Source organism: Sorex araneus, chromosome 1, assembly GCF_027595985.1.
Source record: "Sorex araneus isolate mSorAra2 chromosome 1, mSorAra2.pri, whole genome shotgun sequence".
NCBI classification, from domain to species: domain Eukaryota; kingdom Metazoa; phylum Chordata; class Mammalia; order Eulipotyphla; family Soricidae; genus Sorex; species Sorex araneus.
In genome coordinates, this window is record NC_073302.1 from 358,954,981 (window position 1) to 358,971,982 (window position 17,002).

General features: G+C 38.8%; 1 protein-coding gene across 6 annotated transcripts in view; it reads left to right on the forward strand.

The window, feature by feature from the left end:
* URGCP (upregulator of cell proliferation) overlaps positions 1-17,002 on the forward strand; it is a 66,589-nt gene that overhangs the window by 35,070 nt on the left and 14,517 nt on the right. For 3 of the 6 annotated variants that reach the window (XM_055123869.1, XM_055123871.1, XM_055123867.1), the window contains 3 exons: positions 2,150-2,220; positions 12,626-12,730; positions 12,850-12,888. In XM_055123869.1, the coding sequence (XP_054979844.1) occupies positions 2,150-2,220; positions 12,626-12,730; positions 12,850-12,888 (215 nt within the window). The remainder of the gene's footprint in view (positions 1-2,149; positions 2,221-12,625; positions 12,731-12,849; positions 12,889-17,002) is intronic. The other 3 variants (XM_055123870.1, XM_055123872.1, XM_055123868.1) reach the window with 1 other exon arrangement.

Genomic DNA, 17,002 nt, shown 5'->3' on the forward strand with positions numbered 1-17,002 from the left:
ACACATACTTAGGTACATATGTATAAAATTTTTTTCTTTACTATTACAAAGTAGGTTGCATACGTTATCACCCTTTATCCCTAAATTTGTTAGTATCCATTTCCATTAAAAGAGATATACTCAGAGACAGAAAAGCGAACACCTAGTAGAGAATGTTGGGAGGACCCACTCACGTTGAAATCTGCATACCAAAAATAGACTATAGACTGAACATAATGGCCGCTCAATACCTCTGTTGCAAACTATAACATCCAACAGGAGAGAGAACAAAAGGGAATGCCCTGTTGCAGAGGCAGGATGGGGTAGTGGGGGTTGGGATGGGGATGGCAGGAGGGATACTGGGAACATTGGTGGAGGAGAATGGGCACTGGTGGAGGGATGTAAACCAAATACAAACATGAAAGTTCATAAGTTTGTAACTGTACCTCACAGCGATTCACTAATAAAAATTTTTTAAAAAGAAGAATTTAGCATTAATAAGACAGACTTTGCTTGACAGGAGATGTTGTATATAGTTCATTGTTGGTGAGACCAAAACTACCATTATGGTCACGAGAGTTTTATTCAAAATCTGTCCGGTCCTTATTAGGCAAGACACTGCTATTCTCTAAAGAATGATATACATATTACTAAAATTAACTTATGGTTTTAGTATGTTTTTACTCACCTGAAGTAACTTTGCAAGGACAGCATGAGAGACACTGAAAGAGAAAATCTCAGCATTTGGAAAACAGGAGTCTTCTCAGAAAAAAAAAATAAAAAAGAAATTACTGAATATGGTTTTTGACTTGTGGATACCAAGTTCTCTCCTGCACCAATAACAGATGCCCACGGTACTATTTTTGACTGAGTAGAAAACTTAATTCAGTGGAGTGGAACTTTCTAACAAAAAGCGATAAAAATATATTAGAGAAATTAGAGTTCTCCTGCCATTCTCCCTAGAAAGAGTGAAATGCTTTGTAAACAAACAAATCAAATAATCAATTGATGGTCCTTAGTGGAATTTTTGAAAGTACACCAATGTACCACTATCACAGAAAGCATTAAAAAAAAAAAAGAGATATACTCTTACATAACCACAATATCAATATCTATAAGTTTAATTTTAACGATTCCTATATTTCAGTTTTGTCAGTTAACCCTTAATTTCTCTTTTCAGTTTTGTATCTAGGTTGGAATCTAGCTTAGTTAACTGCATTTAGTTTTCATATTTCCATAGTACCCTTAATCTGTTTTATCAGTATTTTTACAGCCATATTTTGGGAGAGTACATTTCTCTTCTCTGGCATAGTGTCTTCATGTTACCTTTATCCACATGATTTTATCAGGGCAGTATATTCTCAGAACATTGAATGGATAATATTATTACCTCTCTCAGAGAACCATAAGTAGGGGCACATCTGTCCCCATTGTCATTCACTTTTGTTACCTAGTTTTGCCTGATTAGTATTGCCATGCAATAAGATTTCATTATATAATTACATTTTGGGCAATCATATCCAATAAGCTATATGTGACACAGGGTCTGTAAAATACCTTGCTATTCATCAACATTTTCCTTTAAGAGTTGGCTATTATTGATCTTTCTCACTTTAGCAGATCTTGATGTTATAAAACATGCTATTTCAACAGTAGACCCCTACCATAAGATTCCACTAAAAGAGCCTTCTTTTTCTCCCCATTAGTTTATTATTTGTATGATTTATCACTTCTTGTTTTTCAGTAGTTTTAATTAATTGATGTATTTAATTATATCCAGTCTCAAATTGTTCCATATTTGATAGTGGGAGCATCTTTATAACTAAATCTTAATTATTTATTTAGGATATAAATGGAATTACTGGTCAAAGGGTATGTATGGTTTTATGTCTTTGTGAATGACTATATTTATGCTCTAACCTACAGTTTTTGAGAGGTGCTGGATTTTCTAGACCACTGTTTCCAAATTGTGGCTGCATATTAGAATTACTGAAGACCTTTAAAAGACTGTGACACCCAGGTCTAGCTTCTAGATTTTTGTCTTTGAGGATCTACAGCACAATTTATATCTTTAAAGGCTCTTCTAAAAGATTTTAATATGCAGTCAGTTCGACAGGTGAAAATGGTGTTTCACTACTTTAATTACAATTTTCTTCTGAAATTGTTTCAGACATTCAGATTTCGGAGAAGTGACCCCAGAAATAAAAGCATCAGGAAGACAAACAGCTGTAGCGATTGCAGGTAAAGTTGTGGTTGGGCCTACTGTAAAGCAGTACATTTTCTGTGCCATTGGAATTCCAGCACCCTTTTTATAGTGAAGTTGCCTCCTTTGCATTCCCCCGCTACCCCAACCCCAGGCACATGCAGCAGTCAACTGTAACCAAAATTATGTAAGCCATACCACCACCTGCTGGAAAAATAAGGGATGACCAGGCACTTCAGAATTCATCTGGAATTAGTGGCAATAGTCAGTGGGCAGACAGAAATTATACTAGCAGGCAACTTGAAACTTTGAGACATCATTTTCTCAGAGAGGAGGGAATGACATTACTCCAAAAACCAAACATAAAAAAGTGTAGGATTATATTTTCGTAGCAGATAGATAATTCAAAATAGCTGTCATGAAGAAACACAAAGAAATTTAAAAAAAAAACTCACAAAAATAATTCAAAAGGCTCGTGTAAAATTAACAAACAACGATAGAAGTTGAAACCTTTTAATGAGAAACTAGTAGATTCAGGATGTGAAGAAGTCAATAAATGAAATTAAGAATGCTATATTAAAAGTTACAGACAGATAAACCTACGGAGAAATTAATCTATAAGCTCAAAGTTAGAAGGTTTGAAATGATTCTGGTGGATCCACATGGTGACTCAATAAAAAAATTAAAAAAAAGAGATGATTCTGGTGGAATGACAAAATAAAATAAGATTAGAAAATTAAATAGTACTGGGGCTCTACTATTTCCAGCACCCTTTTATAGCGATAGTATAGTGAACTTGCCTTGCATGTGATCAGCCTGGGCTCAATCCCTGAGCATGCCCGAGCACCATCAGGAGTGATTCTTGAGTGCAGATCCAGGAGTAATCCCTGAGCTTCCTCCAGTGTGGCCTTAAAGCAAAAACAAAACAAAACAAACAAACAAACAAAAAAATGAAATAGTACTATAACAATCCAACTGCATTAGAAAAGGCAACAGGACTAGAGCAATAATACAGTGGGTAAGGTACTTGCCTTTCATGCAGCCAACCTGTGTTTGATCCCCAGCATTCCATATGGTCCCCTTAACCTCCTAGTAGTCATCCCTGAGTGCAAGGCCAGGAATAAGCCCTGAGCACTGCTGGGTGTGGCCCTCCCATAACCCCTCCTAAAAGGAGAAAGAGAAATGGTAAGATAAGCATTATTGATATCTCAGAAGGGAAGAATCGGATAAAGGTGGCAGAGGGCATGTTCTGAGAAATAAATAGTGGGGCCAAGAAGGTAGCTGAGAGGGCTGGAGCATACACTTAGAATGTAGGAGGCCTAGGTTTGGTCTCAGGGCACTGCATTGCAGAATCTCTTGGGTGTTGCCTGAAGCAGTCCCCTGAGCACTGTATAAGGAGTAGTCCCTGAGCACCTATAGTAGGCTAGGCTAAAAAGGGAAACCAATAAATAGATGAATAAATACCAAAGTTGTTATACCAGACTAAGAATGCTCAAAGGAAAAAATAGCTAAAAACTTCTCAACCCCCAGGAAGGAACTGAATATACCAGTCCTGACTGGTATACCAGTCCTGACTGGTATATTCATACTGACTTGTGCTAAGGCAAAGAAATGACACCAAAGGGCAAGGTAAGTTAAATCTACCTCCATCAAGTACATGAGAAATCATCAGACTTCTCATCAGAAACTCTCTAAGCCAACAGAGAGTAGAATGACTTACTCAAAAAATACTCAAAAACTGAAGGCCAAGGATATCCCAAGAATATACATTTCAGATAGGAGGGAGAAGAAACAAAAACTTCCAGACAAGTGAAAACTGAAGGAGTTTACCATCTCTACAAGAAATATTTATTTAATTGAATGGAATGAGGTGAATGTTAATTTAATTAGCTCTTCTAGTTCTCAAAACCTTTAGCCAAAGTAAATAGAATCAGGAAACAGAAAATTTTTCTCTTAGCAATAGTAAGCCCTTCTAGACCAATGGTTTGTTTCATGTCAATGGAATTGACTCTCATCAGAAGACCCAGAAAGATGGGGCTGGAAGGGTAGCACAGTGTATAGGGTGCTATAGTGTATAGGGTGCATGTGACAGATTGGATTTGATCCCTGGATCCCGTATGGTTCCCCAAGCACCACCAGAGCCAGGAGTAACCCCTGAGCCCTGTTGGGTATAGCCCCCAAACCAAAATAAATAAAAAAATAAAAAAGTTAAAAAAGTAAAGCACCGAATGGTTAGATGTATTAGACTTATTGGGGTGCCTAGGACCAGAAACACAGATCCTACCACTGGAGTTCAGGGACCAGCTTTGATTCCAAGTCAAGCACAGAGCCAGGAGTAATCCCCAGAATAGTAAGTATGACCCCAAACAAAGAAAACGAAGAAATAAAAATAAAAAGCAGCTTGACCATAGGTGACCTATAAGAGACTTGATTTGGTTGTAAAGACAAACAGACTTAAAGGTTATTTCCAGCTGATAAATATCTCAATACCTTTACTTGTGTCAGAATAAACTTTTAGCCACAAAGCTCAAAGAAGATGTTAAAGACGGCTATTTTATAATGATAATCCTATTATAATTTCAATGATAATGATAATCTCATTATCATTATAAAATATCATTCTTTTATTATAATAAGAACACACACAGAAACAACAAAGGGTCTGTGAAGTGGCTCAGTGACTTACTTACAAAACCTGTCCTGAGTTTAAATCATTACGTTTACCAGACGCAATTCTGGCAGCTCTGCCATCTGTGTTTTTTTGGTACTCCAACAATTTCCAGCTGCATTATGATAAGGTGTATGTCAGCATCAAAAAGGGGCCCAAGCCCCTGGCGACTGCTACAGCTGTAAAGATGTGAGTACCACAGACAGGAAGTACAGCATCAATATGTGTGAGCACTCTAGCGGCCCCTAGTGATTTAATACAACCATAACTTGCATACCTCACCTAAATTGCCTGGTCCCCAACAATCTGAGTGCAAGCACCACAGCAACACAACTGAACACTGCAGCTGAGTGCGTGAGTATCATAACCTGATATATGGTACCCGCGAACACCACAGCTAAGAGGACTGGTACCACAGCCATGTGTGCATGTGACCTATAGTCAATGAGACACCAACAGTGAACAGAAGGAGAGGGGAGGAGCTTTAATAAGTGCCAATATCTACAAAACTAAACCTAAAGGAATACACAGATCGCAACACAGTTGTGCAAGGAGATGCTGTTGCCTGACTGTCACCAGTGAATAGATCAGACAGAAAATTCCCCTGTAAATGCTAACCTTAAGTAACAAATTAGATGAGATGGATTTAATACTTACAGAGCATTCCACCCCCAAATAGCAGAAGGCAAATTCTTCTAAAGTGTACATGGAATATTCTCAAAGTAGAACATATGCTGAGATGCCAAGAAAGTATCAATAAATTTATAAAATTGAAATCATATCAAACATTTTTTAGGACTATTCTACTATAAAACTAGAAACCGATAAAAAAAAATGTGGTAAGTGCCACAGATACATGGAAACTGAATAGTATATTAAATAGCTGCTGGGCCAATGAAGAAATAAACATAAAAATCAAATTATATCTGGAAATAAATGAAAACACAAGATATCATAGACCACGGTATGCAGCTGAAAGAGGTACTCAGGTATAGTTGTACCAGAATGACAGGGATGCAGGCAATATATCCTGGTTCCAAGCCCTGCATTGCATGACCCGCTTAGCACTGCCGGGAGTGACTGAGTCAGAATAGCAGCACTGAGTCAGAATAGCCTCCTTCAAAAAGCCTTCCCCACCGAAAAAGGGAAATTTATAGTAATAAATGGGTTACTTCAAGAAACAAGATAACACACATTTAAGAACTTAAACTTGGACCTAAAGTAATTAGAAAAAGTCAGTAGAAGGAAAAAGTGATAAAAGCTTAATAAGAAATAATAGGTATCAAAAAGACATTTCAAAATGTCCATGAAAGCAAGAATTTATTTTTGAAAAGATAAGAAAGCATTTATCCAGATCTATAGAGAAAGATAATCCAGTAATTTTGTTTTAATGTTGTCAATGATAATTCAGGAATAGTGGCTCATAAGATTATTATGTTATATGCAAAACTTGAACAATCTGGGGGAAAATTATTAAAAGCATAAAATTTTAATACTGAATAACAAAGGAATAGAAAATCTAAACAGATCAATTATGAGAAAGCAAAGTGAAACAGTAAGCAAAAGTCTTTCCCAAAACAAAAGCCAGATCCAGAGACTTCATGAGTTAGAGACATTCACCCAGTCAATACCGACTGACCCTCAAGTCTTCCAGTGATATGAAAAACATGACTTTTTTTAGGCACATTTTATGAGCCAGAATTATTTTGTTACAAAAAAATATCCAAATAGTCATATGCAAAAAGAACACAATAGATTAGTTAATTTCTTTGGTGGCTATAAATGCAAAAAACCTTTAAAAGTACTGAGTGAGCCAGGGAGGTTTCTTTGAGGGCTGGAGTACATGCTTTAATACCAGCATCGTCTAGTTCCCTGAGTACCCCTGGTAAGATGCCAAGTACCATGCTAAGAGTTTTTCCTGAGTATTGTCAGTCTTTTGCTCCCCTCCTCAAAGTACTAGCAAACCAAATGCCACAATGTTAAAATGATCATTTTCCATAATAGGTAGTGTCTATCTAGTTGGCACTAAGATGGTTTAAGCCCACCAGGATTGATTGCCGAGTGCAAAACCAGATGTGACCTCAGATGTGACCCCCAAACCCAAACCAAAAGCCAAACCAAAACAAACAAAAAAATCCCAAGCCAAAAAAGCAGATTAAAGACGGTTCATGTTAGAATCCTCCTGACAATTTTTGCAAAAATAGAAAAAGTGTTCATAAAATTTAGGAATCTCAGAAACCAAAAATTTTCTTTTTTTTTTAAATTTTTATTTTTTAGTGAGTCACCGTGGGGGTACAGTTACAGATTTACACATTTTTCGTGCTTGTGTTTCCCTCATACAATGTTCGTGAGCCCATCCCTTCACCAGTGTCTATTCTCCACCACCACTGAACCCAGTATCCCTCCCATCCCCTAATCCCATCCCCCCCACCCCACCCCGCCTCTGTGGTAGGGCATTCCATTTTGTTCTCTCTCTCCTTTTGGATGTTGTGGTTTGCAACAGGGGTATTGAGTGGCCATCATGTTCAGTCTCTAGTCTACTTTCAGCACGTATCTCCCTTCCCGCACGGGCTCTCCAATCACATTTTACTTTAGCCTTCTCTATCTGGGCTGCCTTTCCCACAGCATGTGAGGCCAGCTTCCAAGCTATGGAGCCAACCTCCTGTTATTATATACTACTATTCTTGGAGAAACCCAAAATTTTCTAAGCAATCCTAAAAGAAGGAATAAATTTGGCTTAGATTCTTGATTTGCAAAAGTTGCAATAATCAAAACAGTGTTATATTGGCATAAAGACAGACATGCAGACCTTTGTGATAGAATATGCCAAAAAACAACTTACTACGAATGATTAAATGACTTTTGAGAAGTGTACCATGACAATGGTGCAAAACAAGAAAGAGTGGGAGTTTTAGCTATCGATCTGCAAAAAAAAAAGGAAAAAAAAGTGAGTTTGCACTTTTACCTAATACCATATACAAAAAGTAGTTAAGTAGTTCAAAATGTCAGGGTCATGGCCAGTAGACCCTGGCAAACTGGAGTATGATCCCTCAAGATGGCAGACATACTTCCTAGTGGAGAGGGAGTGGGAGGGGGAGAAGCCTCTGCCCAGCCCCTCTGCGCACCTTGGCCACCCCACCACCGCCTCCGAGAAAGAACCACACAGAGTGGGGAGAGTGGGAGGTCAAGCAACTCTCATTTTATTAGCTCTCACACACTTATTTATATAAGAAATTTTAGGGTGGTTTGGATACTGTGAACACCTGGTTATCAACTCTTGGTGTAAACACTTTGCAGATGTTAGCTAATGATACATGTTTCCTGCTTCTCAAGGTCAGGTATGTTAACTCAGACAAGTGGTGACTTTCAAGTTTCATCCCATTATCTCCTCAACCAAGGGCCTTTCTGGGTGGAGTGCTGGCACAGGGCCTTAGGCCCCTATGAAGAGAGCCTGCTCCTGCTACTAAGGGCAGGGGATTTGGCCAGGGTTCAGGCTGGCTGCTGAGACCCCAACACAAAATATATCACAGACATGAATTTAAGAGCTAATAATATATAAACTTGGAGCAGAAATCATGGGGAATAACTTTAAGAACTTAAAGACTTTAAGACCTTGGCGATTATAGAATATGACAGAAGCAAAGAGAAGAAAAACATAGAAAATAAAATTTCATGAAAAATTAACTTTATACATTATTTTTATTATCAGCAGTATAAAAAGACAACCAGAAAGTAGAGGAGATATTTGTAATTACATATCTGATAAAGTATTAATATCCAGAATCACTGTATCACTGTCATCCCATTGTTCGTCAATTTACTTGGGCAGGCACCAGTAACGTCTCTATTCCTCTCAGCCCTGAGATTTTATTTTATTTATTTTTTTATTTATTTTTAATTTTATTGAATCACCGTGAAATAGTTACAAGCTTTCATGTTTGGGTTACAATCTCACAATGATCAAACACCCATCCCTCCACCAGTGCACATTCCCCACCACCAGTATCCTTGGGTATACCCCCCCTTTCCCACCTTCCCCCTGCCCCCATGGCAGACAGTATTCCCCAAACTCTCTCTCTCCTTTTGGGCATTATGGTTTGCAACACAGACACCGAGAGGTCATCATGTTTGGTCCATTATCTACTTTCAGCATGCATCTCCCATCCCAACTGATTTCTCCAACCATCATTTTCTTAGTGATCCCTTCTCTATTCTACCTGCCTTCTCCCTTCCACTCATGAAGCAATCTTACAGCTATGGGGAAATCCCCCTGGCCCCTGTATCTACTGTCTTTGGGTGTCAATCTCATGTGATGTTATTTTATACTCCACAAATGTGTGCAGTCCCTCTATATCTGTCCCTCTCTTTCTGACTCAATTCACTTAGCATGATATTCTCCATGTTTATCTATTTATAAGCAAATTTCATGACTTCATCTCTCCTAACAGCTGCATAGTATTCCTTTCTGTAGATGTACCAAAGTTTCTTTAACCAGTCATCTGTTTTAGGACACTCGGGTTGTTTCCAGATTTTGGCTATTGTGAACAGGGCTGCAATAAATATGTAGGTACAGATGTCATTTCTACTGTACTTTTTTGCATCCTCGGGATATATTCCCAGAAGTGATATTGCAGGGTCATATGGAAGCTCAATTTCTAGTTTTTGAAGGACTGTCCATATTGTTTTCCAGAGAGGCTGGAGCAGTCAGCATTCCCACCAACAGTGAAGGAGCATCCCTTTTTCCCCCACATCCACGCCAGCACTGGTTGCTTTTGTTCTTTTGAATGTGTGCCAGGCTCTGTGGTGTGAGATATCTCATTGTTGTTTTGATTTGCATCTCCCTGATGACTAGCGATGTGGAGCATTTTTTCATGTGCCTTTTGGCCATTTGTATTTCTTTTTTGAGGAAACTTCTGTTCATTTCTTCTCTCCATTTTTTGATGGGGTTGGAGGTTTTTTCCTTATACAGTTCTACTAGTGTCTTATAAATCCTTGATATTAGTCCCTTATCAGATGAGTGTTGGATAAACATTCTTTCCATTCTGTGGGCTCTTTCTGTATTTTGGTCACTGTTTCTTTTGAAGTGCAGAAGCTTCTTAGTTTAATGTAGTCCCATTTGTTTATGTTTGCTTCCACTTGAATGGTCAGTTCGCCCTGAGATTTTTAGCAACCTCTCCTTTCTCATCTTTCCCAACAATTGGAGGCTCTTTCAGGGTCAGGGGAATGAGACCTGTCGTTACAGTTTTTGGCATATCGAATACGCCACGGGTAGCTTGCCAGGTTCTGCTTGTGCGGGTGGATACTCTGGGTAGCTTGCCAGGCTTTCTGAGAGGTATGTATATATCTGTTACTGTATTTAGGATATGAATACGCCACAGGGAGCTTGCCAGGCTTTCCCGTTCGGTAGTAAACTCTCGTTCGGTATTAAACTCTTGGTATTTCCAGATTCTCCAAGAGGGAAAACTAGGCTGTCAGATGTTGCTTCCAAGAGCCTGGTTTTACAGTCTCTGGATGTTGGTCATTGATTGGATTAGACGGCGTCCAGGGCAGTTTCTGGGTGTGACTGCCTAGCTACTGGAAAATGGGGAAACTGGGTGGAAGAGGCCCAGTCCCCATCCAATCAGCCTTGAAAATCTCAGCCTCAGGTCCCGCACTCCTGGGTTCCTTTGCTGGTTCTGTCGTGCATGAGGCTCATCCGAACGTGTGGAGAGTGGCCTTGAGCATGGTTGTGGTTGGGTTCTAGAGGTTTTCAACTGCTGAGGCTCTGCTCTGGGCAGGGAGGGAAACTCAACCCGCCCCCTCCGAGGGGCCTTGGTGAGGACGGCCAGGTACAGGGGCAAGAGACTCTGTGTCGCTCTCTTCCAGGAGCCTGGTTTTATAGTCTCTGGATGTTTGTTGCTGATGGGATTACATGGGAGAAGTTTCTGGGTGTGACTGCCTAGCTACTAGAAAATGGGGAATCTGGGTGGATAGTCCCAGTCCCAATCCCAGCAGCCTTGGAGATCTTGGCCCCGGGTCCCACACACCTGGGTTCCTCTGTCAGTTCGTTAATAACATCCAGAATACATAGAGAATTTATAAAATGCAACCAAGCACAATCTGGTTTTAAAATAGATACAAATCTTGGATGAATATTTATCCAAACTTCTTTGTCTGTTTTTGTCGTGAAATGTTGGTTATCAGATTTTCTGATTTACAAAATCTACAATAATCAAAACAATGTTGTATTAACATAAAGACAGACATGCAGACCTTTGTAATAGAATAGGCCAGAAAAACAACTTACTATGTATGATCAAATGACTTTTGAGAAGTATACCATGACAATGGTGCACAACAAGAAATAGTGGGAGTTTTGGCTATGCATCTGCAAATGAAAAAAAAAAAGTGAGGTTGTACTTCACTAATCATTAATGAAATGCAAATTCAGATGACTAAGAGATAAGCACATAATACCCATTAGATTGCCTCGTGTCCAAATGGAAGAAAGGAACAAATACTGCTGAGGATGTGAAAATCTTGGAATTCTCATGTACAGGTTTTAGAAAAATAAAATGTTACAGCTGGTGTGAAATATACAACGGAGGTTCCTTAGAAACTTAAAAATGAATTACCATATTGTATATATACTCAAATAAGAGCCAGGTCTGGAAGAGATTTGTGCACCCACGTACATAGCAGCATTATTTATAATGGTCAAATTAAGAAGCAACCCAGATTGCTTGAGTTACTAAAGCATTTTATATACTTAGGAATATTCAGCCTTAAAAAGGAAGGTAATCCTATCACATGCTACTATGAATCACAAGAACATTATACTAAGAGAATTAAACCAGCCACAAAAGGACAAATACTGTATGATTCCATTTCTTTGTATTACAGTAGTCAGAGTTTAAAAACATAAGTGATGATGTGGTTGCCAGGAACTGAGAGCAAGACATTTCAAGTTTTCCAGTATGAAACATTATGGGTAATGTTTGCATAGCAGTATAAATGAAGTTTACACCATTAGATTATGTGCATAGAAATAAGATGGTAATTTCTTAAGATGGTTCTGTGAATAGTAACACACTATTTATTGATTGATTGATTGATTTTTGCTTTTTGAGTCACACCCAGCGTTGCACAGGGTGTGACTCATGCACTCAGGAATTACTCTGGGCAGTGCTCATGGGACCATATGGGATGCTGGGAATCAAACCCAGGTCAGCCACGTGGAAGGCAAAAGTCCTACCCGCTGTGCTGTCACTCCAGCCCAATATTGAGTAACACAATTTTAAAAAAGAAAAAAAGTTGGCAAGAAAAGCATCTTAAACTTAGCTATTTTATCATCATTAGTATAGCCACAAAATTTAATCTAAATAACCTGAGCATTTTCTTCTGTTATATTGCTTTCATGTAGAAATGTATATTGATTGATTTTATAGTGTATTTCTATAGTCTGTTGCTTTAATTCTAGTTTTCATTTATGTTTTTAAGTTTATAAAATTAAAGATTAATATATGAAAATTTAATATACTCAAACTTTAATATACTCAGATTTTATAACAAAGTTTGGTATGCTCTAAAATGGACATGAGCACAAATAATTATTTTTTGTACAGTTATTGATACTTTTGTCATTTTTGGTTGGAAAATTAAATTTACACAGGACCAAAACAAAAGAAAATATCAGTAGAAATCAACATTAGCTTTCATATCCTTTTTTGATGTTTTGGTTGAAAGATCCTAACTTGCTGCCGAAACTAAATGTGTGGATTATTTTTTTCTTCCAGATTTGGAATGGGGAGAAATGGAAGGAGATGATGGCGAATTTCATTATGGAGGTAGAAACTACAGGATTTGGCAACAGAGTGGATTGGGAAACAAGGAGGGAATGGGTAAAATGAAAAATAACTGGAAAAAGTTGCTAATTTTATTATAAAGAGAAAGAGCTCTTAGTTTAATTAGTTTGCACCAGTCTATACTGTGTGATTTGTTTCCTCTTTTTCCTTTATAGATGGTACTAATGAGTCTCAGGACAGCGACTTTCCAACAGGTATGCAGTTTCTCTCTAGGCTATTCGTTTCTGTTCTGTTGAAGGACATCTTGGCTGATGTTACCTACACTTCCACCCTTGTCAGCTTCAGAGCCACGTCTAGCCCATTAAACCTTTGGGTGCCACTAATAATATCACCAGAAAAACAATTCCTTAGAGGCTCTTACCATATCATGTGACTGGCACCCCTTAACATCGTGTTACTATCTTTATGCATAAGATTCATGAATATTACATTTTATTTGTTTTATATTTTATTGCATTTATATTTTATTTTTATTCTGGGATTGGGTACAGGACTTCAGACATTCAAGACATACAGTGTACTAACCATATCAAATGTCCTAGAATATTTTCCCTTTAATAAGTTCACAGAGAAATTATTTTTTTGCTTTTGTTTTGGAGCTATACCTGATGATGTTCAGGACTTACTCCTGGCTCTGGGCCTAGGGATCACTCCTGGTAGGTTTGGGGGACCATATGGAGACCTGAGGATCAAACCTGGGTTCGCCATATCCAAGGCAAGCATCCTACCAATTGTACTGTCACTCTAGTCTAAAGAAATTCTAAACAACCACCAGGTTTGGGAGCCATTTATCTGCCATATCATGTGATTGGCACTGGTTCTGTTTACAAATGTCCTAGCAATCATGCCAGGGTATAAGTTTGCTTGCTCTGGCTTTTTCCTTTGCACTTTACAACACAAACTCAAAAAAATTAAAAGGATGTTACAGCTGGAGAGCGTTCAAAGGACTGGCATGCATTTCTTGCCCATGGAAGTCCCATTCCTCATTTTCCCCTGGTTACTAGAAAACATGTCTGTATTGTATTGTTTCATTCCTGGTCTCCCAACAAGGATGAATTTTCTCTAGAGACTCAAAGCAGGATAGTGGCAGATTTTATTAAAATAAGGGAACTAGTACAGTCTAGTTGTTTGGAGCTGTCTGGCTGAAGAAATGGGCAGCCTTCCCAAACTGCTGCGGGGGGTTTTATAGCACCGTTTTGCCCTTTGTTCCAATTTTGGGTGTTCCCATATTTTTCCCACTATTTCCCAGGTGGAAAAAAATCCCCTGTCCAGCTATTATTAGTGACTCAGAATGTAAGACCCAGTGGCAATTGCATCTTTCACCCTTTGACCCCAATCCTCAAGACACTAACTTGTGAGGATGCCCCCCCACCCACTTGAAATGCCACACTGAAGGTGCTGCTTTTGGATGATTTCTCTGACAATTGTAAAAATTGCAGATAGCCCTAAATAATCCAATCTAATTGTATTGTCCCCTTCCCCACAACCCTCCTCCCATATATAAACACATGTGCTCATACCTGACTATCCAGCAATGAGAGGGGGGTGTTAACGTATTCTTGGCCTTCCTGACTGGGGGACCTTTGGATTCAGAGTGAAGAACACCACCAGTCTCTGCAACTGGCAAACAGTTACTCCTGGATTTCTTGGCTGCCATGATTACATGAGCTAATTTCTGTAATAAATCTCTAATCTGTTGGGGCCAGTGTGATAGTAAAATGGGTAGGATATTTGCCTTGTATGTGACTGACATAGGTTTGATCCCCAACACCGCAAATGGTCCCCTGAGCATTGCCAGCGTGATCCCTGAGCACAGCACTGCATGGCATGGCCCAAAAATAATATTAAAAAAACTCTTTGTGTAAATGTTTTGGAGGATGTGTTCTTCTTAATGTATAGAGCCTTTGGTCATTAAGTAATGACAATTTCTCACCCTGTACCCTGTTTTATATTCAAACTTTTGAAATTTATAAGTATGGCCACACCAGCCTTTTTAAGGCAGTCTCTTTTTTTCTAATTATTTCTCTTTTTTTTGAATTTTATAAATGTTTTACTGACATAATATTGTATCACTATATATATATACATATATATATATATTTTTTTTTTTTAACTGAATTACCATGTGGAAAGTTACAAAGCTTTCAGGTTTAAGTCTCAGTTATACAATGCTCGAACACCCATCCCTTCACCAATGCACATATTCCACCACCAAGAATCACGGTATACCTCCCCCCCACCTCCCTGCCCCTCCAGCCCCCCACCCCGCCTGTGTAGCTGATAAATTTCACTTTACTTTCGCTTTACTTTGATTACATTCAGTATTGCAACAAAAAACTCACTATTATTGTTTGGAGTTTCTCCCCCCAAAGTCGGAACTGCTAAAAAGGAAGCATTTGATAATTTGTTTTCAATTGCTGAGAATGAAAAGATATGAGGTTGAGCAGTCGCAATAGCAGCTGCACGGTTTTGAATTTCTGTATTTTGGTATTTTAGTAACTAAGTCCAGAGAAATTTCTGCCAGAAATTGCATCATTGCAAGCTGGTACCTCTCTGCTACTTTATATTCCACATATGAGTGCAATCTTTCTATGTCTGTCTCTTTCTTTCTTACTCCTTTAACTAAACACAATACTTTCCATGTTGATCCACTTTTATGCAAATTTCATGACTTCATCTTTTCTAACAGCTGCATAGTATTCCATTGTGTAGATGTACCAAAGTTTCTTTAACCAGTTTTTGGGCACTCTGTGTTTTTGGGCACTCTGGTTTTTTCCAGATTCTGGCTATTGTAAACAGTGCTGCAATGAACATAGAAATGCAGCTGTCATTTCCACTATACCTTTTTGCCTCTCCGGGATATATTCTCAGGAGTGGTATTGCTGGGTCAAATGGAAGCTCAATTTCTAATTTTTTGAGAATCGTCCATACTGTTTTCCAAAAGGGCTGAACCAGTCGGCATTCCCACCAGCAGTGAAGGAGAGTCCCTTTCTCCCCACATCCACGCCAACACTGGTTGCTTTTGTTTTTTGGGATGTGGGTCAGTCTCTGTGGTGTAAGATGATATCTCATTGTTGTTTTGATCTGCATCTCCCTGATGATTAGTGATGTCGAGCATTTTCTCATGTGCCTCTCAGCCATTCGTATTTCTTCTTTGGGAGAGTTTCTGTTCATTTCATCACCCCATTTTTTGATTGGGTCAGCAGTTTTCTTCTTGTGGAGTTCAACCAGTGTATTGTACATCCTTGATATCAACCCTTTATTGGATGGGTACTGCATAAATATCCTTTCCCATTCTGTAGATTGTGTATTTTGGTCACTGTTTCTTTTGAGGTGCAGAAGCTTCTTAATTTGAGATAGTCCCATTTATTTATCTCTGTTTTCACTTGCTTGGCCGGTGGCATGTCATCTTTGAAGATACCGTTGGCTTCAGTGTCGTGGAGGGTTTTGCCGGCCTTGTCTTCAATGTACCTTAGGGATTTTGGTCTGATGTTGAGGTCTTTAATCCATTTTGATCTGACTTTTGTACATGGTGATAGGTGGAGATCTAAGCCCATTTTTTTGCATGTAGCTGTCCAGTTCTGCCGGCACAAATTGTTAAACATGCTTTCCTTGCTCCACTTCACATTTATTTGCTCCCTTATCAAAGATTAGATGATCATATATTTGGGGGTGTGTGTCAGAGTATTCAACCCTGTTCCATTGGTCTGCAGCTCAGCCTTTGTTCCAGTACCGTGCTGTTTTAATTGTTCCCGCTTTGTAGTAGAGTTTGAAGTTGGGGAGGTTGATTCCTCCCATTTTCTTTTTCCCAAGAATTGATTTAGCTATTTGTGGGGGCTTAGTGTTCCATGTGAATTTCAGGAGTGCCTGCTCCATTTCTTTAAAGAATGTCAAGGGTATCCTTTAAAGCAGTTTTTTGCCTGTAAAATTGTTTCCAGTCCTTGACATTGATGGAACCTATGAAATATGTCTCTTGCAGGCAGCAAAAAGTTGGGTTCATGTTTCTTATCCATCCTGTCACTGTCCCCCTTGATTGTTGAGTTCAGGTCATTGATACTAAGTGTGGTACTTGAGATGAAAGAATTTGTCATTATCATTTTGTAGAAAGTATGAGTGTTTGTGAAGTTTTATCTTTTTGTTTGGTTTGGTTTGGTTTGGTTTGGTTTGGTTTGGTTTGGTTTTGCTTTTTGGGTCACACCCGGCAGTGCTCAGGGGTTACTCCTAGCTTTGCACTCAGGAATTACTCCTGGCAGTGCTCAGGGAACCATATGGGATGCTGGGAATCAAACCTGGGTCGGCCATGTGCAA